Here is a 27,371-nt window from a genome sequence, read left to right on the forward strand (position 1 = left end):
AACCATGAGGGAAGCAGAAATGTCAAGGGAAGGTGAGGCAACATAGGAAAAATGTACTCTGTAAATATATAAATAAATCATATTAATCAACAACTAAAAAAACTACTACTAATAATAATTATTATAATTAAATAATTAAAACTAAGCCTTCCAAATAAATGAATGTGTAAATATTGATATTTCTGTTGTAATTATTTTCTGTATGTAGCACTATGAATGTCTGGAAATGCACATATTCATTTTATATATTATTTCATTATTTATATATTTATTTTGTGTCGCTTTTATTATCGAATGATTTTGTTTTCATTAGGAACAGAATGAGTAATTATTGCATTTCAGTAACAGACTGTGCTTCAAACACATTGTGGTCACACATCATCTTTCAAAAATACACCGAAAGTCACCGAATGTGTTTCAACAGTAATCTTCACATATTTTCCCAAGTTCTTTCTTACTGCAAAAGCATAACAGAAACCAGCCAGAGCCAAGAAAGAATATTTAATTGTATGAACAAACTGCCATGCCATGTCCTACAGTGAATTAATCTTATTTTTTTTCATTAAATTTAGTGACCTTCATTTAGTTCTAATGTAGGGATTTGCTTCGTATTACAGAGATTTTACACAGCACTGTTACGTAAATGCAAGGAGATGCTGACATTTACAGTGATGCCCTGTTATGTGATGCTTAGTCAAAGTTGTCAAAGTTATGTGTGATGGAGAGTGCCTCTGTCAATGAGTGATAGCTGGGTGTGTGTTTTGTTACATACAGCACATGTCTTGGGCACCCATGCATGTGTGGTAAAAGCTGGGTCGTTTAACATTCTCTGTTTGTTTGTTTTTTATGCAAGTCATTTATTTTGAAGGAAAAAACTGAGTGATTGATTTCCTCAGTATCACACTCAGTATTGCCACCCACAGGACCAGGACACCGGCTGAGTGATGTTTCAGGGTCGGTGGTACTATCTGCCCCGAGCCTGGTTGGAGACGCTTATGGAGGTCTGGATAGTGAAGATGGAGCAGGCACAGGAGTGGACAGTGCCATTTTTCAAGTGCCACGGATGTAAGACTGTTTGTAGCTCCATGCAAGCATATTATGCATTAACGGTTGTTAATGTATATGTCATGTTATACTCTTTTAAATGTATAAAACAGTGTTCATAAATTCATTTGTTCTGTTTTTTTTGTTTTTTCTCACAGCGGTAAGACTATTCCTAATGGCACAGACAAAAACCAACTTGAGACTGCAGAAAATGAAGGCAAGCTCTAGAAATGTCACGTTTTCAAATGTTTGCTTTCTTGGTCAGAGGGCTCCCCCTGTTGAGTGTTTTGTGCAATGGTGGTTTTGTTGTATTTTTTTTTCAATTTCTTTGTAACCAAGCCACCTAATTAACTGCCTCTAAATGGTGTTGCTAATGTCATTATTAAGTTGCGAGGTCAAATTGTCAGCTAAGTGCTTATTGTCAATGAACAATATTAACCCGAATAATAACTTACTGCACGGCTTGAGAGAAGTGGTTGCCATGCTGTCCCACAACTGCTGTTATATCTACATTTCATGTAGCTCAGGTGTCACGATGCCTCCCTTCCCTCTCTAGTTTCAATTTGTTACAAAGAGCAGAGGGTCATTTTAGGGTATAGCCTGGCAGCTGTTACAATGATGAAGGTCGGGAGGTCATTTCCATGGTGCCTGACAACTAATTTACCAAGTTTAAATCAGCTTGTCTTGTACAATTCTTAATTATTTCAGGACATGTAGAACTGGTGAGATACACGTGAAACTTTGGCGATATATTCCCTGATGTGATTTTGATTTTGCTCTTTCTGTTTCGTGTTAGCTGGTAAAACACAAGTAATGGGGGAGATCAAGGTTGCTCTCAAGAAGGAGGTGAAAACAGAAGGGGACCAACTGGTCTTGGAGATCCTTCAGTGCAGAAACATCACTTACAAGTTCAAAAGCCCAGACCACCTGCCAGGTGTGGAACCAATCAGTACTGATGTACATGCATTTTGATTTTTTAATCTCAATAGTCCTCTTTTTATGAATTCATATTATTATTTATCCAACTTGCATCCAGATCTGTATGTGAAGTTGTATGTGGTGAATGTGGCCACCCAGAAGAGGATCATTAAGAAGAAGACGAGAATTTGTCGACATGATAGAGAGCCTTCTTTCAATGAGACCTTCAGATTCCCCCTAAACCCAACTGGACACTCCATACAGGTAGTGTACAACAGGCACCTAAATAACTTTCAGACCCCTGCTAATTGTCAAATACGATGAGTCAATAAAACTTAATAAATCATGATTGTGTTAGAGTCTGGACAATAAAGGCTATTTATGACTGATACCAATATTTGGTGATTTAAAAATCCAATATACTTGGCAATATTCTGTTGGGTTTTTTTTCTTTCAGACACACAAAACATAAATAGATTTCCCTAATATTTGTTATGCGTATTGACAAGGAGTCACAAATATCCCATAATATGAGAGTGTTGTTTAAAAATAATCTTATTTTATTATTACAACCAGTTGTGGATGACTAGTTTACACTCTTCCCAACTTTTTTTGTTGCGATGAGTGAGAGACTAGGCTGGTTAAGCACGAGGACACAGTGAGTATTTAGAAAAAAGTGGGTTTACCCCCCAAAATTGTAAAAAAAAATAAAAAATACAAAAATACAAAATGAACTAATAATACAGGGCCTTTAAAAGAAGTCAAATGAATAGAAAAAAACTTAATCCAAAAACAGCAACTTGACATATCTCCAGATTAACTACTCAGCAAACAAAACTGAGCTAACTGCAAGAACCAAAGGGGACTTAAATACTGGCTGATCAGGCCAAGTTGATACATAAGGGGAACACAAATCCTAACAAATTATCTAACACCAAACAAACAAAGCAACACTTAGTTTAATAATTACTTCAAATCAAAAATACCCAGCAGAAGGCTAAACAAGTCACTTATGCACATCTATGGGTGGCAAGAGCTGCACTTGGTATGGCCCAATCAGCACTTCAATATATAACACAGCCCAACTGCAGAGGTGTGTGGCTGCAGTGCGGCCATAAGGCCGTGTTTGTAGTGTTCCAAACATAGGGAAGTTGCAGAGTTTCCTCTGGTACTCACAACGTGGTTAAAAGCTGTTTCTTCTGCTGTAAATAGCTCATATGGGCTCTAAAATTTCCAGGTCTATAAAATGCATTAAATTTTAGACTTATAGATATACTTGTAACAATCTGCTTGCAACTATTAATAATCATACTGAATAACATGCACTTTTTGAGCTGGCAAAGCACATATAGATAACTTACTGACAAATTCTCTTTGTCTTTCTCATGCATTCCCAGCTTTTCTTGGTGTCTAATGGAGGGAAGTTCATGAAGAAAACCTTGATAGGTGAAGCCTACATCTGGCTTGACAAGGTGGACATGAGGAAGAGAGTGGTCAGCTGGCACAAGCTGTTCGTCAGTTCCACTCAGACCAACCCCTGAACACCACATCAAAAAGATCCAGATGCAGCAGATCAGCCAACACTAAATGCAAAGTGCATAGTTCAGAGATGTGACAAAAAAAATGAATAAGAGAATGAGAATAAGAGCAAAGAAAAAAGATTCCTTTAATTCGTTGCTTCGGTTTATAAATCATAAAATAAAGGTTTATTATGTGCTACTAACATTGCAATTATATCAGTCCAACACTGCCAGCACATTTCCACCTCTTCCCATTTCAAGTCTCTGCTGGTTTTGGATTTAACATGCAAACATAAAAAGCTGGCACTGATAGACACTCAGCAGCAATATGGCTTTGAGGGCAGTGACGTCTTTCTTACCACAGTTCTATTTCCATAATCCACATGAGACGCCGAGATGTGATTCTGCACTACTGAACAAACATATCTAACAAAGGGAAAGATGAAAAACAGAATCATGGAATTCATTTTATTTCCTTCATATGAGAGACGTGGTTGTGCTACGATCGTGATGTGTGTGGATTTAAGTGGTCTTGGAATATTAACTGATGAAGAAATGCATACATTTTTTGTACAATATTCTTTCAGTTTCATTGAAAAAGGAAAAAAAAACACAATAAAGAGCTTATGTAGGCCTGAGTCAGACAGTTGACCTTTGCTGTGGGATGAGGATTAAATGTACAGCACTTCTGATTGTAGATATCCCACATGCAAATATAAGAGCATATCAGAGAATCACATTGTACAGTGTGACGTTTATATAGTATACACAGATATCAGATGCAGAATATATCTAAATATAATATACAGTATAAGAGTTGTTCTCTTGTCACTAGATTATATATACAAATATATATAATATGGGACAGATACACAGACTTGTTAGATTGAGGCTGTGAGTGGCGCACTGACAATCCAGTAATCTATGGTGTAGGCAGTCACAATAACTATTATGTGAATGTGGACCTATGTGAGCTCAAGGATGTTAATAATCATGTTCAGTAGCTCCCTTGGTTCTCTGATCACACTAATGCACCACTATATCGAACAGGGATGTGACAGAATAAAAATAAAATCCAAGGTCAATGACAACCTCTAGTGGCTGATTACTATTTTACTAGCATGATATTGTTAGGAAAGATTAGAATTAAAATTAAAATTAACAATGAACAGCATCTGCTGTGTTGAATGTTACAACTGTGGAAGGTGAGTTTCACACATCCGTCTCAAGTGTACAACATTTTGCTTTAAGATTGTTATAGTGGCTCAGATTTTGCTAATATTTCCTTCTGTGTAGTCCATCGTCAGACATGTAATTCATACAATATGTGTCAAAATCCTCTGTAGATCTGCAACTGTCATTACTTCAGTATGACAGCCCTGCTGTCTCTGTGTTAGTAAGTCCCTCTGGTCTGAGTTTTCCCTGAAAATTATTTCAAAAGGAAGAAAAAAAAATGCTTTACCATTCAAGCGTCAAGGTTCTTTTGTGTGTCTGGCTGTACTGTAAAACACTTAACTATTTTGTGTCAGTGACTCCCATTACAACACATTGAACCAGCCTCTTTCACTGCCTGCAACCAAAACACTCAGGCCCACTGGCGTACAGTGATGTATAGGATCAAATGAAAGCATGGGGCCTAGTCTCAGTACTAAGGTGTGAGTAGGTGACCCATGTATTTATCTGTATTCGTCTTACAATGTTTTGTCACCTTTACCTGTACAGAATGAAAAATTGACCCTCAGAACTACTGTTAGTGTGTTTAGGCACATCACAAAGCCAATGCAACTATTTATAATATATCACTGGAGACTACAAACATAGAGCAAGATGTCACTTATCGCCTATAATAATTACAAAGTAAAACAAACAAGCAAACAAAAAAGAGAGTATAGTGAGGAAGAAAACAAGGTTAATTTTTCAATGCTGACAATTATTTTGTTGTGCCAACCGTGATTTATGTTTAAATTCTTAACAGTTATATTTCTTTTTTACATTCCAGATCCATTGTTTCATTTGAAGTAATTCTATGCAACATATACGTTTGAATGCATTTGTGTTTTTGGAATTAAAATGTTTTAACTGTGAACATATGTTCTCAAAATAACTGTAAGAAAATAACTTTAATTTGTACATCGATGAAAGAAAATATGAAATACTCTGATTTTTTTACTGATTTTAATATATATTGACGTTAACGGCTGTTAACATCTACATGGATCTTGTGCACTTTATTATTGCGTTGTCTCATTTGTTCCATCATGACATGCGGGATTACGTGTTTTGTGTTTATGCACTGAAATGAACTGAGTCATGGTGTATGTGATGGCAGGAAATATTGTGGTGTGCATTTTGTATCTATGTGGAAAAAGAAAAAACATGCAGACACACTGGGGTTCCTAAACGTAATGCACAATGTGGGGGGGGGATAAATATCACTCTAAACTGCATCATGCTCTCAGTGTACTTAAAAAAGTTTGTGTACACAGTACAGTAAATTAGACATATTATCTCAATGCTCAGCCTTGACTGTTCAACCCCTGTGTTTCATTAGACTTCACCCAAGCTAAATACTGTTTGTTTAGATCAGCTGTTGCCTGTAATCGTGAATCCATTCATTTGTTGTTGTTCTGAGGGGTGTGAATGTGACTCAAGTTGTTTGACATGTGTACATAAAGTGTTTATTTTCTACAAAGATTGAATGTTTATATTGTCCAAAGTCTGAGCATGTGAGTGTTGAAAAAAAAATATCACAAAAGACATATAATTGTACAGCAGTTCATGTCTATAGCTGTAAAAGGGGAGTTGACTGTGTAATCAAAACCTGTGCTGTCAACCAATGACTATGTGTGCAACTACGTCCCGTAAACTGCTGAAACAACACAAAGGGGGAAAAAAAAATCTACTCAACTTCAATAGTTGTCTAAAACTTTATGTTTTGGATGTTGCATGTTTTGTTGATGGTTTGTCGGTATATTTTGCCTAAAGATTACGTTTAAAAAGAGAGAGAATATGTATAGATTTATCTGTATGCTGAGTGTAAAGAAATATGCTTGTAAAATTGTCTTGTTTTTCACTCAGTGTAAAAACAAAACATATACTGTTATGGTTTTGTGGTTGTACACAGGATGTGTTGAGATATGCAAATCGTGCTGTAAAAAAAATCAGCGTTTCCCCTGAGTCTAAAAGAATAAATATTAAGAAGAGTTATATTGCACATTTGGAGTTGAGCTTTGTTTTGTTAACAGCTTTCTTTATTATTACTTAAAAAATAACTTTTTAAAGTGATAATAGACCTTGCTCTGTTAATTATTTTAAGGAACAAACTCGTTTTCTGTGTTTGGAGCAGCTTAATCATTATTTGTTAATTAGACGTGCCTACGGACACGTGAATTCAACTTCTGACCGTCTGCTCCATGTGGACACTGCAAACTTGGTCTTGAAAGAAAAACCTACATTAAGTATGCACAAACTGACATCCTAGTGCCAAAAACAATTTAAAAAAGGCACCGTGATTCTTTAAAAATTGTTTAGTAGAAGTGAGTTTGGAGTGGAACACATAATCGCTGTACCAATTTGCCGTGCTTGTGATTATGATGTAGACCTATTTTCAACATCCCACTGTGGTTTATTCTCATCAAACAGATACGAGTTTTGTGTCTATTTTTTCGTTTGTTAAATTTATTTATTTAAATTCTCTCTTTTCTTAGGAGTTGAAAATATTATCACCATCTACACAGCTTTAACATTAGCTAAATATTTGGTGATTGCATATTTTACATAACTTATTACTATGACAGCAGAAGCTGGAACTGGGATGATGAATGGCTTTGGTAGAGCCTCCTATCCTTTATTTGGCTGTAATTTCAAGGCATGGTCACTGTGAGGCAGAATTGACTCACGTTAACATCTGGGGATGAGCCACTTGGTATCATAGACTGCAGCTCTAAAATTGGAATACTTTATGAATCCCTTAGGAAATGATGTGGTTGCAGCTGCTCCAAGACAGTACAGTAACTGATTAAATAAAATAAAACAGTATAATAAAGTTACAAAAAAAGATAAATATATGATGGACATTTTACTCTAAACTGTATACTGTAAAACTTTATCATTTGTTATTTCTCATTTTCACTCTACATGTGCAAAAGGGTGTGACTATTGCACTGTGTATTATGCATTAGACGGAGGAGTTGTAGCCACATCAGGCAGCACTGATTTCCTGTGTGGTTCAGTTATGGATTTGGGTATTCTCCATCTCTCACTGAACGTGCTTCTGTGATTGGCCAGCACGTCATGGAGTGGGTGGGAGGTACTGTCCAGCATTGACCTTATGACCTTATGACTCATTGAGAGATGCTACTGACCAGCCAATTGGTGGCACGCAGTCTGACGATGTCACATTTTAGTACCTGCTCGGATTGCTTTGAAACTCAGGCAAGCAGGTACTAAAAAAGTACCTGGTACCAGGTACTATGACCTAATGGAAAACCCTGAAAACCATGCTGAGTCAATTGAGTAGGTACTAATGGAAAAGGGGCTATAGTGCTTGCCAGCTGGTCCAGATGTGCATAGACAGAACTGAGCTGGTAGATGATGGCATCCTCAGCTCTGAGGCAAGGCTGGTATGAGACCTGAAAGGTATCCTGACGTGGCCTGACAATAGGTTGGGGACGGGAAAGGATGAGTCTTTCCAGGGTTTTCATGACATGGAAGGTCAGTGCCACAGGCCTGTAACCTTGGGGGCCATTGGGACATTGTGTCTTTGGTACAGGAATGAGACATGACATCGTCCACACCACTGGGACCCTCCAAAGACTTAGATTCATCCTGAACAGTTTATGAAAGACTCCACAAACCTGGGGGCACAGGCCATGAGGACATAGGGCCACACCCTGTCTGGACCAGCAAACTTGCCTGAGCGGAGTCTTCTCATTTGTCTCTGAACCTGGTCATGAGTGAAAGTGACAAAGGGGGGAAGGGGTGTCAGGACTTCCACAGGAGTTTGAAGAGAATGTGGGTTGCAGGCTGACTACAGGTAAGTCACTAGGGGGAGAGCATTCACTGCAGTGTCAAATCTGCTGAAAAACACATTCAACTCATTGGCTCTGTCCTCACTGCTCCCAGCTCCTCTGCTGTTGAATGGACTGAATCCAGTGATTGTCTTCATGCCACTCCACACCTCTCTCATGCTGTTCTGCTGGAGTTTCCACTCCAGCTTTCTACTGTAATTGTTCTTAGCCTCTCTGATCTTGCCCTTCAATAACACCTGAACCATTCTAAGAATGAGTCTCAGTCATGGTACAAAAGAAATATGTTCTTGGGTCATGACCATCAAGAATTTCAAAGTTGAAAGAAGACTATGAGTAAATAGGTCTTAGGAAACAAACTCCAATTTAGTTTTACTCTGCAAATAGAAATATAGAATTACTCATTTACAAAATGAAGTAAATACAATTCAGAAAGCTAGAAAAATAACCTTATATAATGTTTTTCTTATACAAGGTTATTTTTTTTATAATAATACTGAAACAGTACAGAGGAGTATATATTTTTGAGTTATTTTATTTCATTATTTTAATTATTAGTTTAACTTATTATGAATTGTATTATTATAAATGTGTCATTTAGCCGAATGAACCTGCTTTTGCTTTTTTTTTTTTATAATTTTTTTAGTGAGGTCAAAATAATTGTTTTTAAATATTTTAAATGTGTCTATTCACCCATCCACTGGCTTTCCTCATGTTTGAACAGATATTAAAACTAAGATTGCATTTATTTCACTTTATCTTTCTTCGTTATTTCTCACTAAATTACATTACATACGTAAATATTTCCATTTTGAATAGTTCATTTATCAAGATCCAGTGTATCATTTAGCTGTTCACTTAATTAAATGACGGAATGTAATTGATGAAATGCATCATAATGTTCTCCCAGGTGGTCAGATACTACATCTATGTTCAAATTTAAATGTGCATGGGTATGAACACATATATTAAACACAGCTGTTATGATATCGGCACGCTACTGCATAGATGCAGAAAAAAGAAAAGAAAGACAGGAGAGAGAAAAACAAAGACTGTATTGAAGCTGGTTTGTTCTTTAATGTTTCCAGTAATTTTTGTAGATTACCTATAGGTGGCAGTATCCTCTGTCAAATAAACCCAATACAGCTGCTCTTTAACCAATTATGGTTCAACACATTATTCACTTATACTCATTATATAAATCTCCAGGTTGCTCTTGGATGTCAGTATTAACTTTGAGGTTAATATTCAAAATAAATATTCTGTACTCTGTGCAGATATTTTCAGTAAATTCCTCATATGGAGTAAGAAAAAGCCCATACAAAAATACATTTTAAGGCAAATTATTTATTGTATGTATTCCTGTTACGGAATATATGTTAATCAATCTAATCATCTAACTACATTATATGGAATACAGTACATTAGTACACGGATAGAGAAAAACTGACTTCTACGGCCTGTCTGACTGATGCCAGAAGATTTTATTCTGGTCTTTTTCCAATGATCATTTCTTAGACTATATGAGAAGGTATGTAGCAGTGACTCCTTTTCAGGGTGCACTGCAAGATCCTTGAAGTACTGAATGGGATTGTCTGCAGAAGAGGCCACCATCTCTCCATCTCCTTCTCCCTCTCTGTGCTCTTTTCTCCTGTCCAGTTCTCACTATTCGTTCCTATCCCATCATCAGGCACATCTGCTTCTTTTCCTCTCTTAGGAGAAATGAGGGTGGAAAAAGGTGTAGGGGGAGAATTTGGGAAAGGTGATGTCACAAGGTGTGAAGGATGAGAACAGTGGAAAAACTGAAGGGTCAGCGCAACAGTGTAGTACAGTAAGAGCAATGGATAGGTGGGGAGGGAGAAACAAAGAGAGAAAGGGGGAAATGGGAGGAGGGGAGGGTGAGAGGACAAGAGAGATGGTGTGTGGTTGCCAAGCAACAATTGATAACCAAATCCCCAAGCACCGTGCTTGTGCCGCCCTGCCCTCCCTCCAGGCTTGAATTACACACACACACACATGTACAAACAGACACATGCACAAGCACACACAGGCACTTTGATAGACTAGGTTTTATGGTTTTGCTTTAATTATTCAATTATTCACAGGGTGATGATACTAACAACTTAAAATATCAACAAAAACATTACTACTGCAGTTGTGCCAGACTTTGAATTTATATTGCAACTTTTAAAATTCGATGCGATGTGCAGCACATCTTTAGAAATGCAATTTTATAAAACATGATGGATAGTACTGAGATTTATTGGGCTCTAATACTGTACTTTGCTGGTAATTTCACTCGTGCACTATATGTGTGAAATCAATGCAGCTGCCAGCCTAGTATTCTCATTCATTCTCATGTGGGACAGTTAGTCTGCTTGCTGTCTAGCATAACTGGTAAAGATTGTGCAGTCAAAGGCAGTAAATTCTCCCCTATCTCCACATTGTAGGCAATGATGAGAGGTTTTGAAGTATTTTAAAGAGAAAGCCCTGAACCTGTATATATTTGACTGCATATGTTGTGTGGGTGGTATGCCAGTTAGTCCCTTCCATTGTTTTGTTTTTCTGACTGATGTTATAAAAAGAACAGAAAAATTACATATTTGCTACTTAAGCTGCCCACCTGAGAGCAAGCACACATGGTGCCTGTTTGAAGAAAAACAAAAGTTATCAAAATTTATTTCAAAAGACCACAAAAGTTATTCATTTCAGTTCAACTCAATTCAATTCACTTTATCTATATAGTGCTTTATTGTGTAAACCAGAGACCCTAATACAATAATTCAGAAAAACAGTCAAACTGAGCAAGCACTTGGCAACAGTGGTAAGGAAAAACTCCCTTTTAACAGGAAGAAACCTGTTAAAGGGGAGAAAGAGAGACAGGACAAAAACACACTGTGAAAGAGAGCCAGAGATTAACGATAACTAATGATTAAAAGCACCAATTAAAGTTATGCTTTTTAGTAATCATTTGTGACACCATAATTATACCTTTTCCTTTTATTGCCTACACAACTACTGTTTGTCATAATTGCATCCGGTTAATTAAGGGACAGACAAAAAGAGCGGGAACAGCGAGAACGAGAGAGTGAGTGAGTGAGTGAGAGAGAGAGATAGCGATAGCGAGAGAGAGTCTGGCATCGCATTCAGATCCAGTACCTGTTAGAGCGCTGGATGGCCGAGTGATCAGATTAGAGGTGTCAGTGTTCGTTAATCTGTGAGGGAGCGACAGGCGGCTACACGCGCTGCTTTCGCCCGTCGTTTCATTCAGCGGCGGTAGAGGGGAGTGGAGCAGATTCTATATTGACGTCCATCGGGGAATTTCCCCTCTTTTTTTTTTTACAATGGATTCCTGCGGGGTACGAGCCTGGGTGTTTCTGTTCCTGCTGTGGCAGGACGGTTGTTGGGCATCGCAGTTTCCGACACAGCTCATGTAAGTAGGCTACAGCTCTTGTAATCCTGTTTCGATCAATTGATGTTCTGGTTTGCAGAGACCTTGTTTCAGGGATCTTTTTTGCTTTCTCTTTTTTATTCTCTCTCTCTCTCTCTAATGAAACACTCACGAGTGTATAGGCTTCATGGTGTGCGTGGGTGTGAGAGGGTGGGCAGGTCATTTCATTCATGCGGTGGTCATTTTGATAAAGACAGCTTTTTTCAGACCTCTGCCTGCTCGCGTTGTTACGCTGATTAATGTTGGTTACCCTAATCAGCAGTTTGTCACCGGTGGCTTGGCGAGCCGTGACAGCTCTTCTATGAAGTTGTAGCCTAGAGGAGAGTGGCTTTGCTCGGTCCTGCTGCTTTAGCCAATAATAAATGATAAAAGTTGGCGTTTTTCTGGGGACCCTCATTGGCCAAGAACCAGGTGATTCTACCCTTTGAGGTTTGTTCCTCATATTGTAAACTGGAGTAAAACGCCCCTATTTTCTTTTAGAATATTTTTTGGATTATCAACATAATATGTAAAAAAAATATGCTTAAGTATCGTTTACAGGATATTTAAACTGTAATTGATAATTTATTATAAATTTATGTAAAATCTTGTAAAAGGTGCTTCTTTTCTCACAAGAGGGGAAGGCCTCTGAGAGACATTAATTTTCCTTCATATCTTAAAAATACAAACTTTCGCTTACTGCAAAATAATATTTTTGTTTGATATTAAACTAGATAGCCCCCAGGGTAACCTATTACATCAACTCAAAACTATTTTTTTCTTTTTGTTTAAAAAAAAAAGTTATATATTTGTTTCGTTATATTAAATATATTTGCGCTATTCAAACATGACCAGGCCACCATCTTCTAAGGAAAGATGAAACGTGAATGAGTCAATATATTTGTCAGCAAGGAAATTTCCGGTGGTGGGGGTGTAGAGAGGAGGGGGGATGGGGGATCTTAAACCGGTTTACCCAAGTAATAAAATAGCCAAATATGGAGAAAAAAGTATATCTCAATAATTCGAAGTCTTTTTTTCAAAAGATGTTTAAATTCAGTATTGCATTGCTGCCAGAGCATATAATACTGAACTAATAATAATCATACGCTTATCCACAACCACAAGACAAGATTCTGACTCATAGATGGAAAGGAAACATTTCTTCTTTATCAAAATGTAAACAGTATCAGAAAAGATGAAACAGTTGCTGCAATGTTCACTGGCCTAAACTGCTCTGGTCTGTTTAGATTATAGTAATGCTGCACTGTTTACTTTGGAAGACTGATCAGTGCACCCACAACAAGTGCTCAGAAAATCCAGAAGCCATTTTATTTGAAACAGACTTACTGAAATGTTCTACATTTTTTTTGTGTAGCTTTAAAAAAAAGCATTTTTTTTCAAGATGCTTTCTGCATTTGATTTGCTTGTGGATAATCTCCTCGCTCTTATTTGTAAACTTCATTTACTGCTAACCCATACTCTTTCTGTCTTGTGTTCTTTAGACCTGCTGGCAAATTGGCCAGGTTTCAATTGTAGCGATCCTCAGTTTCATTCAGCTTCTTCTCTGTGACAAGCTTGTTCTTCATCTGCAGAGAAGAGCTCATCCTGTCAATAGAAAAGAAAATGAGACTCCAGCTCCACCTTCTTGAACAGCAGCAGTCCTCCTTTGGCTCAGGTGCACTGAGAGCTAGAGGGCCACTCTAACCACAATCAACAGCAGGTGAAGAACTGCTGTTGGAGATGGTGGAGCTGGAGACTGAGTGGAGATGGCATATGATTTATTTATTTGTTTGTTTGTTTCTCTCCCTCCCCACCACAAATAGATTCTCCATCTGTATTAAACTATATTAAATAATTCAGTTTCACCACCTTTGTATCTTAATGTCCCTTCCTCTTTTTTTGTATACTTGAAAAACATTTTGCTTAGAAGTGGAGGATGCTGTGGGGATTCATTTTTGAATGAAGAGCACAAACCAGATAGTCCTTGCTCTTCATACTTCTTTCTTGCCAAATGGACTAACAAACAGTAAGCATGAAAGTGATCAGTAAAAACATGACTGTCCTTGCATGCTTTTCTGCACGGCACAATACCAACAAAGATATTTGTGAGAAATAACTGATGAATGAAAATAGTTCCAGAAAGAAGAGAAACTAAAGAAGTTTCTTTTTTTCCTTTTAAAAAAAAATTTGTTATATTGTGCAAGCTAATGAGATATAATAGAATTATTAAACATAGGCATCATGAGCAAAAGAGATATTAAAATGAACTGTATTTTACACTCTGTTTTATTAAGTGCATCCTCCTGGATTACACTGATCAAATGGATGGAGAGGAAACATTTTCATTATGGATAAGCTGTTCTGGCAAACTGTAAACACCTGCTCTTCTGTCTCTTGACAATCCTAAATAGCTCTGTTGTTAAAGTAGCAACTCTGGAGACAAAACATCTTACATTACCTTAGTTCTCTTCAGCAACTATTTAAAGTTAACAGAAAATAAAACTGGGGCAAAAGCTTACTTTAAAGACATCGCATGGGAGTTTTTGAATCTATTACTGTGAACCCATGTCGGCTGTGGTAGGAATATATCACAGTTCTACTGTTTGTCCCACGGTTGTAGAAAAAAAACAACAACCCCCCCTCCCAAAAAAAACAGATTAAGGGTCATGAGGTGGTCAAGTAATTTTGATGTTCAAACCCTTAACTTCACATTAAAGCAACGTTTATTATCTAGGTCATGTTGAACAGGAACTGAATTGGCCACCTGGGTGTCAGAGGCTTCAGAGTGAGGGCAGGCACTGCAGGTTGTTTTGGTGCAGCTGGTGTTTCCATGCCTCATTCTGCTTTTCTGTCTGGACTGGACCTGCTTCAGTCTTTGCCTCTATAATGATGCGTAATTAGACTGTGGTTTAATACAGCCGCCTACCGAGATACACATCATGGGCCAGCTCATTACTCTCTCTAGTTCCAAAGTGATTGTACCACAACATCTGTCTCTCTCTTTCCTGCCTTGTTTCTCTTCCTCTCTTTCTGTTTTTTGCTCTCATTTGCTCTTCTTGTGTCTGTAAAACAATGTAGGGCAGTGCCTGACCCAGTTGCCATTGGTATATGCATTTGTGTCTGCGTATGTGTGTTTAATTATCCAGCATTGTACCACAGGCTACAGTAATCAAAGCCCAGAAACCAGAGTAGAAAAATGTTGCTACCTCAGCTTAACAACATCGACTTTATTAATGTTTATTACAGGCACCTCTGGATCACCTTTTTGATTTAGCCATTGATAACAGCCCACCTTCACCTTATGATGAGTGCTAGAGTGCTAGCGCTGTGAAAGATGATAAAATGACACAGATCAGAGTACTTTGCCTTTTTAGTCTAGAAATAGAATAGATCAAATTAAACAAGATGGATGGTGAATATGAGAAAGAAATATATATATATATATATATTTATTAGTAAGGTGCAAGGACACCATGTTCAACCACTACAGCTTCACTGTGACTCTGCACTGATTCTACAAGTGTCTGAAAGTCTACTGGATGGATGCAACACCATTATTTCAAAAGACATACCCTCATTTAATGATGGTGATGGAGAATGCTGTTGAAAACATCAATTCAAAACTTCCCATTTGGGAGACTGGATTGAAGCAGCAAAGGTAATAAAATATGATTTACACCAATTTCATAGCATTCAGTGACACCTTGTGCCCCAAGGCTGGTGCATTGTCATCTAAGACAAGATTACTTCAGTCAGGATAGATGTACTTTATCATAGGGAAAGGGTGATCAATCTGAACAACTTTGTATTGATTTGCAGTAAATCCTAATTAAAAAGAATATTTGATTTCAAATATGCATATAAACTGACAGATATGGCTTTGGGGTGTAGCATTGTTCTATACTATTTTCCTCTGCTGCAGGAGTCTAGTGAGGTCTGTACTAGTAAGACCAATTCCCTTGCATGTTGCAGTGCTTGGTTTCTGTGTATACATAAAACAAATGAGCTTTTCATATAGATTTCCAAACAAAGTGAGTAACAAAAAATTTCCACGCACCCATACTGTACTTGAAGAAGAGCACATGCACACATACCCTGGTTATCTCACAACCAGAAATTTACGCTGATAAGATTCCACAGAAGCTAAACTCAGGAAGTCAGGTGAAAGTGCCTCTGCCTTTCTGAATGCCAAATTCCAGGAAGCACACATACACTCTAAATCACAGTTGACTTGTCTGTGCTTCAGGCTTCAAGAGCTAAGGTCCACATAAACACACACAGTGTGTAAACAGTACAGTTTTGTTACACCCAGTGAACAACAGGATATTAAAAAGGGTCACAAAATACTTAAAGTCATGCAAACCCTGGCCTATACTGCTAAAATTACAAGGCAGAGAAAATTATCATTCTCTTGGTAAGGTTGTCAAGTTGACAATGATTATTATGAAACAATTAACAACTTATGACAGCAATAGATCAACACAAAATATGGGTAACAGCATAACACTTATAATCTGTATTATCCAATAGGCCATAGGTTCAGTGGAAATAAGCAGCCTACATGTGACAGGTAATAATATTTGCAGAGTTCAACTTTCCTCAAATCACTATGGAGTTTAAGAAGCTGTACTTTTTTCAAGTTGGAGATTGAGAAGCAAAGATTAAAATCTCCTGACTTACACTAGTAAAGCTTTCCCTAAACTACTGTATTTCACATTCACTATTCCCTGTGTTATTCCCTATCTTGCAAAGTGTCTCATCTTTCTCCACAAGTGTGCTTGCTTTGAATGTTCCTCATTCACTGTGGATTTTGTATCCCTGATGCATTTTTTCCTTGCTTTTTGATCTTCTGAACCTTTCTGTCTTGCCAACCCCCTCAGCTGTACTAAATGTCACGGTCGATGTTTTTCACGTAGTAAATTGAATGACTTTCAACACACCGCTGCAATGACAGTTTTTGAAAGTATTTTCTGAGTATGAATATCTGATTTTCAATGTTTGTTCCTGCGTGTGTGTGTGTGTGTGTGTGTCTGTGTCTGTGTGTGTGTGCATGTTGCTTCAAGGCAGCCGAATTGTGAAATGGATGTTAATGAGAACCTCTCTATGCTATATAAACTTGTCATCATTCTCATACAGTATACATGGCAAAAAAAGTTTCTACATCATTGATCTGCAGGGTCCATGACCCCTATATGGGAAGTCTGTTTCAGCTCTCTGATTAAAAAGTCCTAAACTCTGATTCTATAAGTCTCTTACCCAGTAAGTAATGCAGAGTTCAGCTGGAGCCGATATATGTGAGGGGACTCACCCCTCTGACTGCCTTGTAATCATCCAAATGTCCTCCACTGTCGTCATCTGATAAGAAAAATGCCCGAGTAGCCTTGCAGGATCAGCCTTATCACCACCACTCATTACTAAACGGCAGCTCCCCTCTCAGGCTACGTCCACACATACACGGGTATTTTTGAAAACGGAGATTTTCCGTTTTCGTTTTAAAAAATAATCCCGTCCACACGTAAAGGCAGAAATGAAGAAAAACGCTGCTAGGAACATGCCAAAGCAACAGGTGGCGATATAATCCTAACCTGTAGAAATGTTGACCAATCAGAAGTCTAGAAGCCTCGGTGGGAAAAAGTAAACAAAGCTGGGGCATTGAAGCAGAACCGAGTCATATGTGTGGAGGGACAGTAACTGTGTATATGTAAGCATTTAAACAATGCAGAGAGTACAATTGTACTACAGTATTGTAGAAATTCATTTCACCGAAACAATAACGTGGCGCACAGTGTGACGTCAAAAAAGGCGCACACCTTTGACGCTGCGTTTTCTCCGTTTTTCTCGTCCACACGTAAATGCAAAAACGGAGTTTTCAAAAATATCCACCTTGGCCGGAGTTTTTAAAAATCTGCGTTTTCAGTAACCAAAAACGCCGTTTACGTGTGGACGAAAGGTGCAAACGCATAGAAAAATCTGCGTTTTCAAAAATACCCGGCTACGTGTGGACGTAGCCTCAGTTGGGCACTTGTTAATAACTGGGTTGATTTTAAAAGCCAAGACAATAGGCCCCAAGGGAGTGTTGTATTCAAATGACTAGAGTAACCTGTAAGAGTTATTTGGACTAGTAAAGAACGATACTCAGATTTTTACCAATACTGTTTCACAAAAGGTTAAAAAGTGAATGTCTACAATTTAGACAAATTGCAGGAAATGTTATTAAAGCAATTTAGCAGGAGCAAAGCAAAATCAAATAGTAATAATCACAAAACAACAATCAAATCACCTGAACTATAATTATCTTATTAACTGACTCTGAGCTAATGCTGATTTTATTCTTATCTTCCGTGAGGAGAGGTTGGAGAAAGGGTGAGCACAACCAGGCCTAAAGATGCACTTATCCCCGTGTTCTGAGTTGATGATAATCACCCAACAGGAAATGAGTATCCCTTGGGAATTTAGTGGAAGTATGTTGTACACACGCGCGCACACACACACACACACACACACACACACACACACACACACACACACACACACACACTGAGCAGAGAGGAAAGCCAAAAATATACAACCATTTTGCTGGTCCACAGGTCGGGCTGGGTCAGTCCCTCTAGCGTCTCTGCTGTAATTTTCAACTGTGAACATCTCAGGTCCAATCTTCTGAGCTGCTCATCTCACAGAAGACAAAGGGGAAGAACCCTATATCTCTTCTTCACTTAACTTTTCACGTTCACCCTTTCTCCCCTCTCTTACTGGATGTCACATCTTCTGAGACGACCTCTAACTGGGGACATCCAGTCACATTATTGGAGATTATGTATCGGAATTTCAGGAGCAGGACCACGCCTCCAAGCACACTCCTTCCGGTTGTCATCTATATAGGTTCCCCCAGTTCTGCAAGCTGTTCATTCTCGTTTACGTGCCCCACCCTCCCTCCCTCGTTGTTCTCAATTCTTTAACTTCTTCACTCCTATTTACTATGTGGGGATCTGCCAGGCCCGGGCGCTGCCGCCAGTCCCCTTCGAGGCCTTCCCCACACCGCAGCTCAATTCATGTCCAAGCTTTCACCTTTACCTACTAAAACGCTGTCAAACTTAAAATGAGGACGTGGGCCCAGCATTAACATCTAATCACCTGATGTCCACCCACATCTTATCTATCTCTATTTATCTATCTGACTTACGTGATTTAACGCAAAGTTTAAAGTTTAAATTTTAAAATCACTTCATTACATTTCATGTCATTGTTAACACAGAAACCCCATCACATTTAAACATTCAGTCACATATGGATATAATTCACTTCATGTTTCATTCAGTTTATGTAATTCTACTTCAGTTAGATTTGTTTTTAGCAGATTCTCAAATGAACATTTGTTGTAACATAATCCCTTTTTAATTCAAATACAGAGGAATACTTTCTTTTACTTTCTTTTAAAAACTGTGTTTGTCAATCATTTTTTAATACAACTTCTTTTTATTAAATCATACTTTTTATCAAAAAAAGTCAGACATTCATAGACTGGTGGCTCCTGTGTGTCACTTTCACCCCTACCCTGCACGACACACACATACACACACACCCACACATACCAAGGTCAGACTCTGTAGAGGTTCTCAGTGAGGTCTGTTATTAGAATCAATGCACAGGTTACATTTTCTTATTTAATATCTGGGTTACACTTACACCTACTCATTTTCAATATACCTGATGATATTCTGAACAGTATTAAGGATAATTTACTATCAGCAAATTCATTCATTCATTACAACTTCACATCACCTGACAACATGTGATTATCCTAACAAGCCACTGTCTCATATCATGCATAATGTCTTAGGTTCTACTCTTCCCAGTGATCATCCATGGCCACTTTGTTCAAGTGGTACATAGTGAGTAATGGAGGAGGATGAGACTAAGGTATAAACCAGTGTGTGGCACAGTGACTGATGTACCACGACGACACAGAAAATAAATAAATAAAAATAAAAGGCAAGCATCAGGTGAGCAATTTTCACTCAAGCGAATGGGTACCATCATTGAGTCTGTTGTTTGGTTGCTATTATTCGTACATCAATGGCACCAGCAGGCTGGAAATGATTAAAGCTCTTTGAGGTATAGAAAAGCATGTTGGTCTTAGCTACCGCCCACCTCCTGCCTGTCCACTCACATCACTGTCACTAGTCACAACAATAGCTGGCACTTATCTGATTGGTTGACTTCATGTTTGAACTCTCTGAAAGCAATTGTATTAGTTGACATGCAGTGACACAAGCTTTATTAGATGACATTGTGTTTGTTTCTGGTGATCTGGGTTTGATTGGTTGACATTTTGCCCGACCCACAAGAGTGATTCTCTTTGACCTTGTTTGTTTTTGCATCAAGTGACTTGGTTGGTCTTTTCAGATGATTGATATACGGTAGATTGAAAGACAGTTTAACTGAAATGCATGCAACGTCTCTTCTAAACTGGTTATATCTGAGCTACAGGATTGGTTGTGTGCATTTCTTTGCCCCATAGGATTAAAGAATGGGTTGATCAGATGCAGAAAGAGCTTGTTACCCTGGCAGACACAGCCGCAGCTGGGAAGAGCCTCACTCAGGTATAAACACCGGAATATACACAGACATGCATAAAATCTGAGCATAATCCTATTCCTTTCTTAAAATTTAAGTCAACCCCTTGTATATTTTCCCCTAAATGTTTAAACTCTTAATTTCCTGTGAAAATTATATTTAGTTTTAACAATAATTTAAACAAATGAATGTGTGTACAAAAAGTCTTTTTTGTATTAAAACAGCAATTACATTTGTCTTTCTCCATGTAGATTTTTCTGAGTAACCAGCACCTCTACACTGTGGAGCAAAACGATGCGGAGGAGCTAGTGGCCAGAGCAGCCAGGAACATAGAGCAGCTGCTACACAAGAGGTCTGCTGCCTTGGAGGTAAAATTCACTCCTCTCAAAGGAACCAACTGTCAGTTTGCAATTTGTTTGTAGCTTTTGATGCTGCACAGGACAAACTCTTCAAGTGCCATGACAGCGACCAGTTTTCCATCTGTTCTTCTCTAAGACTCCACCATGGATATTAAATAATCAGAGTGTGATTGTAAAAACCTAAAGATAAACTGGAGCACATTAGGTTTTGGTGACACAGGGATGTTTGTGGTATTTAGTCATTGTAAAAGTAATACAATACAAATAACAGCAGATGAACCGATTTGTCATTCAAGTGAAAATCACATCAGGAATTCACTTTGGGTACATTTAATTCATTGCAGACCAGGGATGAAAACTGCCAACACGGATAAAAGCAATTTGAAAAAGATGATAAAAAATTAAGTTGTTTTTATGTTGTTTTTTTTTTGTTGTTTTTTTTTTGTTTTTGGCCTGTCCCGTTTGGCTCTTTTGCCATCAGAATTGTTGTCTAAAGGCAAAGAAAGATGCCCAACGGATTTACTTTACCAAACTGACCATCCCAGCCTTGCCGTAATGGTCCATTTGATTCACCTTTTATTGTTTATTTTATTTTCACTTACTGAATACGGGACAGACTTGACTGGGGGAAAGAAGGGGAGAAAGAAAGAGGGAAAGAGAAACAGCTGAGAAGAGGGACGGGGGAGAAGGGCAAAAGACAAAAAGTTGTTTTTATGTTTGATTTGTCTTGAACAAGCACGACACCCTGTGCTATGTGTAGATTTTGTGACAGTCCCAAAACTAAAAGCAATGAGATACAAAAGCCTTCTGTTTTCTGAGCTGCATCTGTCACAGACAAACTTGCAAAGTCATGATCATGTGTTATTAAAGGCAACAAAAAAGTTAAAGAAAATTCAGTCTCTATATAGCATACAAATTTAATAAAGGTAGCTGAATTATGTTTATTGATGCATATACTGTATGCATCTGACTGGAGATTTAAATCTTCACATACATTGATCTACATCCACATACAGTAAAACGAAGTTTAGTTGAATATCCAACAATCACACCTACCAGCACAGCAGTTGTAAATGGGGAGAAACTATATTTTTATGCCAAACTGAATGATTGCTTTTCCTTAAGTAGGACACAACATATAACTGTAACAGCATTATTGTGTAAAGCATGAATAGTTAAGTTGAGTAATTCACAAGTTATTGCCCAAAACGTAACACATAATTCTGCATTAACACCACCATCTGCGCATTATCTATTTGTTTGCATATTTTTCTGGCTTAGTTTTCCAAATGTGGTTGTTTTTTATTTGGTTGAAGTCCAAAGCCTTTAAATAGAGTATCATTCAAAACATTTTTAGAGTGGTTTAGTAACAGGATCTTCTAGTTGTTTTAAAGTACACAACTACCCAACAGTTGTTCAGAACAACCTTTAGGAGGTCTGTATTAGGGGTGCAACGATACACAAAATTCACGGTTCGGTTCGGTTCGATACTTTGGTGTCACGGTTCGATATTTTTTCGATACAAAAAATGTTCATGCATTTTTAATTTGTCATTTATTAAAATTATAAATATATCTTTTAACTCAAAAGTACAGTTTTTAAATTTAACCCTAACCCTTGTGCGTGTTTTTTATTTTGACAGCGAATGCGCACCTGCGGACCACTTATGTGCAGCCCTGGTTATTTAGCTCATCATATCGCAGCCACAGAAATTATTTTGTCCATGAAACCATAAAGCTGCACTTTCTTTTTGCCTTATTGTCTGATTTGTCATAACTTCTCCGTTTTGTGGTAAGCTTTTCTTTGGCTGTCACTTCTTCACCCTGACCTGTCTTATTTGGCTCAGCAGAACTGAAATGCTTTTACACATGCACTCACATAAGCTCAGCGATTCTCTGCGCGATCAACCTCTCACATGTTTAAGCTTGCTGCGGGAGATTTCACTTGTCATGTTTGCATAGTAAGCTAACGATTAATAAGACGATGTCAGAGGAATTGGTGCACAAATTATCATCACTCACAGATCAGTGCTGTCGCTCTCTATACACAGTTCGCACGATTGCAAAGTGAAAGCAAAAAAACAAGCGCAAATTCAAACGCGACTTCAATATGTCACATATTGACAGTGGCTCACCGATGCCAATGACATAATTACCCAGCTACATTTCTGAAAGAATGCAAACGCATTGACATATATTTTTCCTACAATAGCCCGACGGGCAGGGAAGAGATCGCTGATGAAAAAATCGCTAGCTCCGGGACGTCGGGCTAGCGATATTGCAAGCCCTGTATCTGATTGAGGAATCACTCATCTTTGGAAAAGAGAGTTTATTACAGAGAAATGTCTCTTTCCAAAATAAAAGCTATACTATCCGCTTCTTCTGGGCTATATTCTCAGCAGCATAAGGAGAATCATGTGCTAACAGCTGTCTAAATGACTCGGCTAAAGTTAGTAGCATGCTTGCTTTTTTTTGTCTGCTTCCACTTGTCTTTGCACTAGGATGATGTCGGCGTAAATGTGCAGTCATATTCGTTGTGTTCCCACTAGTGCTTTCAGGTTAATCTCGTTGAAATGACCTTAACGCCACAACACGGCAAATCTCTGTTAACGAGCTACCGCCGATCGCTCCGTGCATGGGGCTAGACGGCCAACACGTTAACGAGCTAACTGCGCTAACACACTAGTTCACACCAATGTAATTGAGCATTGCATGGCACATCCAACATACTGTTTTACTTTAGTCCATGACTCGCTTACCTTCAGGGTCATGCGTTACATGAAAACCAAAATAATTCCAAACGCCAGATCTGAATGAGGTTCAATTTGCCTGTTGCAAGGAGAGCTTAACTTCTGTCTCGCTAGCTTGCCCTGCGCTCTTCCTTCTGACTATGCTGTCTGTGTTGAGCGCTCAGTGGATCTGCGCTCGACAGTGCAGCCTAGGCGGAGTAGTCGAACACAGATTCACTGAGCGCTCAACACAGACAGCATCGTCAGAAGGAAAATTGATAAAATAAATTACAAATGTTGTATTGTTCGATACATATGCGTACCGAACCGAAAGCACTGTATCGAACGGTTCAATATCGATACGAATATCGTTGCACCCCTAGTCTGTATGTTATCACAGTCTAAACCTGAGGAGTGCGTATTACTTTTGATGGACATTTTATAGCCAACTAATGTTTCTGTTATAAAGGTATGTGTGTGTGACGATTTATAAATCTAATTTGGCTCCATAGTAGAGGATAGATGCTGTATGCTAAAGGAACAGTGGGTGAAGCATATACTTAAAAGAGTAGAAAGCACGGACTGAGATCTTTCTTCTTTTGGACTGAATGTGATAATGAGAGCCTCGACCCTCGGGATGTTCTCCCCCCCAATTTCTTTCTTTCTTTTTTAGGGCAGAGATTCTCATCTCCACTAGGAGTCTGAATAGCAAATTGCCTTTTTAAGGCCTTGCAGTTGTTGTCTAATTAGTAATGGAAAGGGAGTGTTTATGAATGTCCATAAACATGTGTCCTGCCAAGTGTCTGTCTTTTGTTTGTTAAGTAAAGCCACTCATGTTCTTATCAATTTTCCGAGTGCTGGTGCCACAATTTGCATCAGCAGCAAAGTGAATATTGGCTCTACTGCATGGAAAAGCAGTAGAAGAGAGAAATGGCTGCAATACTGGGCAATGTTACGGTGTATTTTCTATGTGAAAAGTTCATAAGGGTAGGTGGTGGGTGGGACGTCAACTTTATGTTGACAGTTGATCCAACCTCCACACATCGATCACGTCTCACTCTTTATTATGCCTCATCTTCTTTTATGAGTAACCTCAAGGCACACTGATATTGGATTCTCTGTCATGAGATGTATAGATGAGAAGATAAATGATAAATGCATGCTGGGAAAGAGGCAGGTCCACATGAAAATAATGGCTATGTGGATTGATGGACAGATAGACAGTGAGCAAAGGATCATAGTGAGAGCAGCTGAGGAAATAAAGAAGGCTTTTAGCGAATAGTGCGATTGGTTTCCCTTTTGGGTATAGTCTTTCTAATACTTGCAGACCGCATACAGTAGGAGTGAGAATAAACACCAGCAAACTCAAACCAGAAGATAGTATACAGGAAGCAAACTGTCCCACTAGATTTCAGTTGTGCTTTGAGATTTTTGCTGACCAATCTTCTAAGTCAAAGGAGGGCTTTTTGCTCTAAACTTTATTAGGCAAAATGCAGGAAGCGAATCTTCATTGCAACTGGGACTTCCTTTGTTGCTCAGTGCTTTTGATATGAGGTTGGAAGTGACTCGCAATGTCAATATAATTGGAGATTGCCCAAGGCACTCAAGCCATTTTCACTTACTTGACAAGTGCTTTCAAACTTGCATCCTCCCGTTGGCTTTCGTCTTTCTCTTTCTTGTGTCTTGTCTGTCTCTCTTTATCTGATATCTAACTCCGTGTGATGGATGACCTTCCAAAGGCTGCAGCTTACCTAGCCACAGGTGTGTGAAATAAGTGTCCATTTATGTGTGCCTATTCATGCTTTCATAAATAAGTGTGAGGCAGAATGTAGCATGCATTATTAATATGTACTTGGCTGCACACTGCTAGGAGAGATCACTTTATCAAAGGTTTTACAATGGATACTGTGGCTCGAAGCCCAGTGGGGAACACTCACACATTTAAACATGGAAACATTCACCGTTTGGACTGTCCACCTGCCCACTCACTGATCCACCCACTATACATCATTTGCTACATAAAAAACTCAATAGGGGATATTGGCAGACAGTTGTTTGATAGAGCTTAGGCACTGAAATGTAGCCACCTACACACGCATGAGCCAAAGGGCCAAAGTACCAAAAACTCCTCTATAAATTTATAATAAATTCTAATGAATGCATATTTGTATCTTTAAATTCAGACCACTTACTGTTGATTTCCATCTTATTTTTATTCTTGTTACTTTTATTATTATTATTATAATACAGAGAGCATAGTCCATATGCTTAAACAGATTTCCATTATAATGGATTTATCTCAACCAAGAATATTCTTGCCTCTTACGCTGAATAAATGGCTATCACACCTTCATAAAAAACAGTATGAAGCTGTGAAAGGGTCATTAGAGTAAATAATTCTGCTTAGGGTGATATCATAATGAAAATCTTGATGTCAAATACGCTTGACCACTCGGCAAAACTGTGTGAGACTCTCCTGGCTTGAGTCAACACATCTTGGAGAGATGAGTTGATTCACAACACATCTCTCCTTCCTACATATTCAGCTTGTTATCTGTTTCCCTGAATGCCTAAGTACACTGTAATTAAAGGCTCAATTATTGATACAGCTAAACTTGTGCTACAAAAGATAAACTAAATAAACACTGAAGAAAGACACTGATGCATGCTCACACATCAAACTCCCTCTTTAGTATACCTACTGCCCACACAAGTGCCCTGTGATTGTGTGGGGTCCCACAGTTTTTTTTGGACGTCCATTTGAGGTTTGCTTCATTGATAACATCACTTGAACTGAATGTAACATAAAGCAGATGTTGAGTTTTGGTGTTGCAGGCTGAGTTATCACTCTAAATAATATACTAGCATATTTTTAGACACTTGCTCTTTGAATGGGTTGTTCCCTACATCCAGAAACCACATATCAGCCGCAGTTATTTGTTTTTACTTGAACAGTCTGCATGGGGTAAATGTGTATGTCTACAGTACTGTATGTGTGTGTCTGCACAATTCCTCTTTTCTCCTGAGGTGAAGGGCTCTATCCAGTGACTAATGAGCCACTCCACAGCATTACTTAGAGTAATCCCTCAGCCTGCAGCACACAAAAAAGGAAAGAAAGTCTACAGGACACAGGTGGTGGTGTGTGAGACTCTGCGCTGTAAAATGGGGTGTGTTGGTACATGGATATTTGCAGATTAATGTGTCTTTGCTAAATAATCTTAATTTTACAATGTTGGCAACATGATCATGGAACTCTCTTACAGAATAGCATTTAGCAGTAAGTTGATAAAATACTTAATTTTTTAAATATTTATTTTATTATTTCAATTTAATGCAGTCTACAGACGGATACAAGAAAATCAAAAAGCCACAGTTTGTGGCACATACACTACTTGCTGGCCTTTTAAGGCTAAATGAAATAGAAATAACAAGAAGGAACAGAAGGAGCACTGTCAAGCCCTACAATGTGAGCTCTAGTAGGCTACTCATGTGCATGTTTCTGACCAAACTGTCAAAATCAGACTCATTGAAGGTGGTATGAGGAGCCAGCATCCTTTAATGGGACCTGTGCTCATGCAGCTCGATTGGCATGCTAGATAATATTAAAGCTTGTAGGTCCACCACTGGTCGCAGTTGCTTTTGCAGATGATAGTGCAGGCATTGCAACGTTTGCCACCACATCTCCAGACTCTTTCATGCCTGTGACATGTGCTCAGTGTGAACCTCCGCTCATGAAGAGAAAGATAAGAAACAAACCAGAGGAAGAATCAG

General features: G+C 38.4%; 2 protein-coding genes across 6 annotated transcripts in view; both read left to right on the forward strand.

Moving 5' to 3' along the window:
• pclob (piccolo presynaptic cytomatrix protein b) overlaps positions 1–6,696 on the forward strand; it is a 65,915-nt gene extending 59,219 nt beyond the window's left edge. Inside the window, exons 35-39 of the mRNA XM_080303305.1 lie at positions 924–1,065; positions 1,203–1,261; positions 1,841–1,978; positions 2,081–2,226; positions 3,360–6,696. Of these exons, the coding sequence (XP_080159431.1) occupies positions 924–1,065; positions 1,203–1,261; positions 1,841–1,978; positions 2,081–2,226; positions 3,360–3,503 (629 nt within the window). The 3' untranslated portion in view covers positions 3,504–6,696. The remainder of the gene's footprint in view (positions 1–923; positions 1,066–1,202; positions 1,262–1,840; positions 1,979–2,080; positions 2,227–3,359) is intronic.
• Positions 6,697–11,586: 4,890 nt separating this feature from the next.
• LOC113026874 (voltage-dependent calcium channel subunit alpha-2/delta-1) overlaps positions 11,587–27,371 on the forward strand; it is a 79,833-nt gene continuing 64,048 nt past the window's right edge. For 2 of the 5 annotated variants that reach the window (XM_080304747.1, XM_080304749.1), the window contains exons 1-3: positions 11,606–11,942; positions 20,458–20,539; positions 20,765–20,881. In XM_080304747.1, the coding sequence (XP_080160873.1) occupies positions 11,854–11,942; positions 20,458–20,539; positions 20,765–20,881 (288 nt within the window). In that variant the 5' untranslated portion in view covers positions 11,606–11,853. Of the gene's footprint in view, positions 11,943–20,457; positions 20,540–20,764; positions 20,882–27,371 lie in introns of all 5 variants that reach the window. The other 3 variants (XM_080304748.1, XM_026176112.2, XM_080304750.1) reach the window with 2 other exon arrangements.

This window comes from Astatotilapia calliptera, chromosome 7 (genome assembly GCF_964374335.1).
Source record: "Astatotilapia calliptera chromosome 7, fAstCal68.1, whole genome shotgun sequence".
In the NCBI taxonomy this organism is placed as follows: Eukaryota; Metazoa; Chordata; class Actinopteri; order Cichliformes; family Cichlidae; genus Astatotilapia; species Astatotilapia calliptera.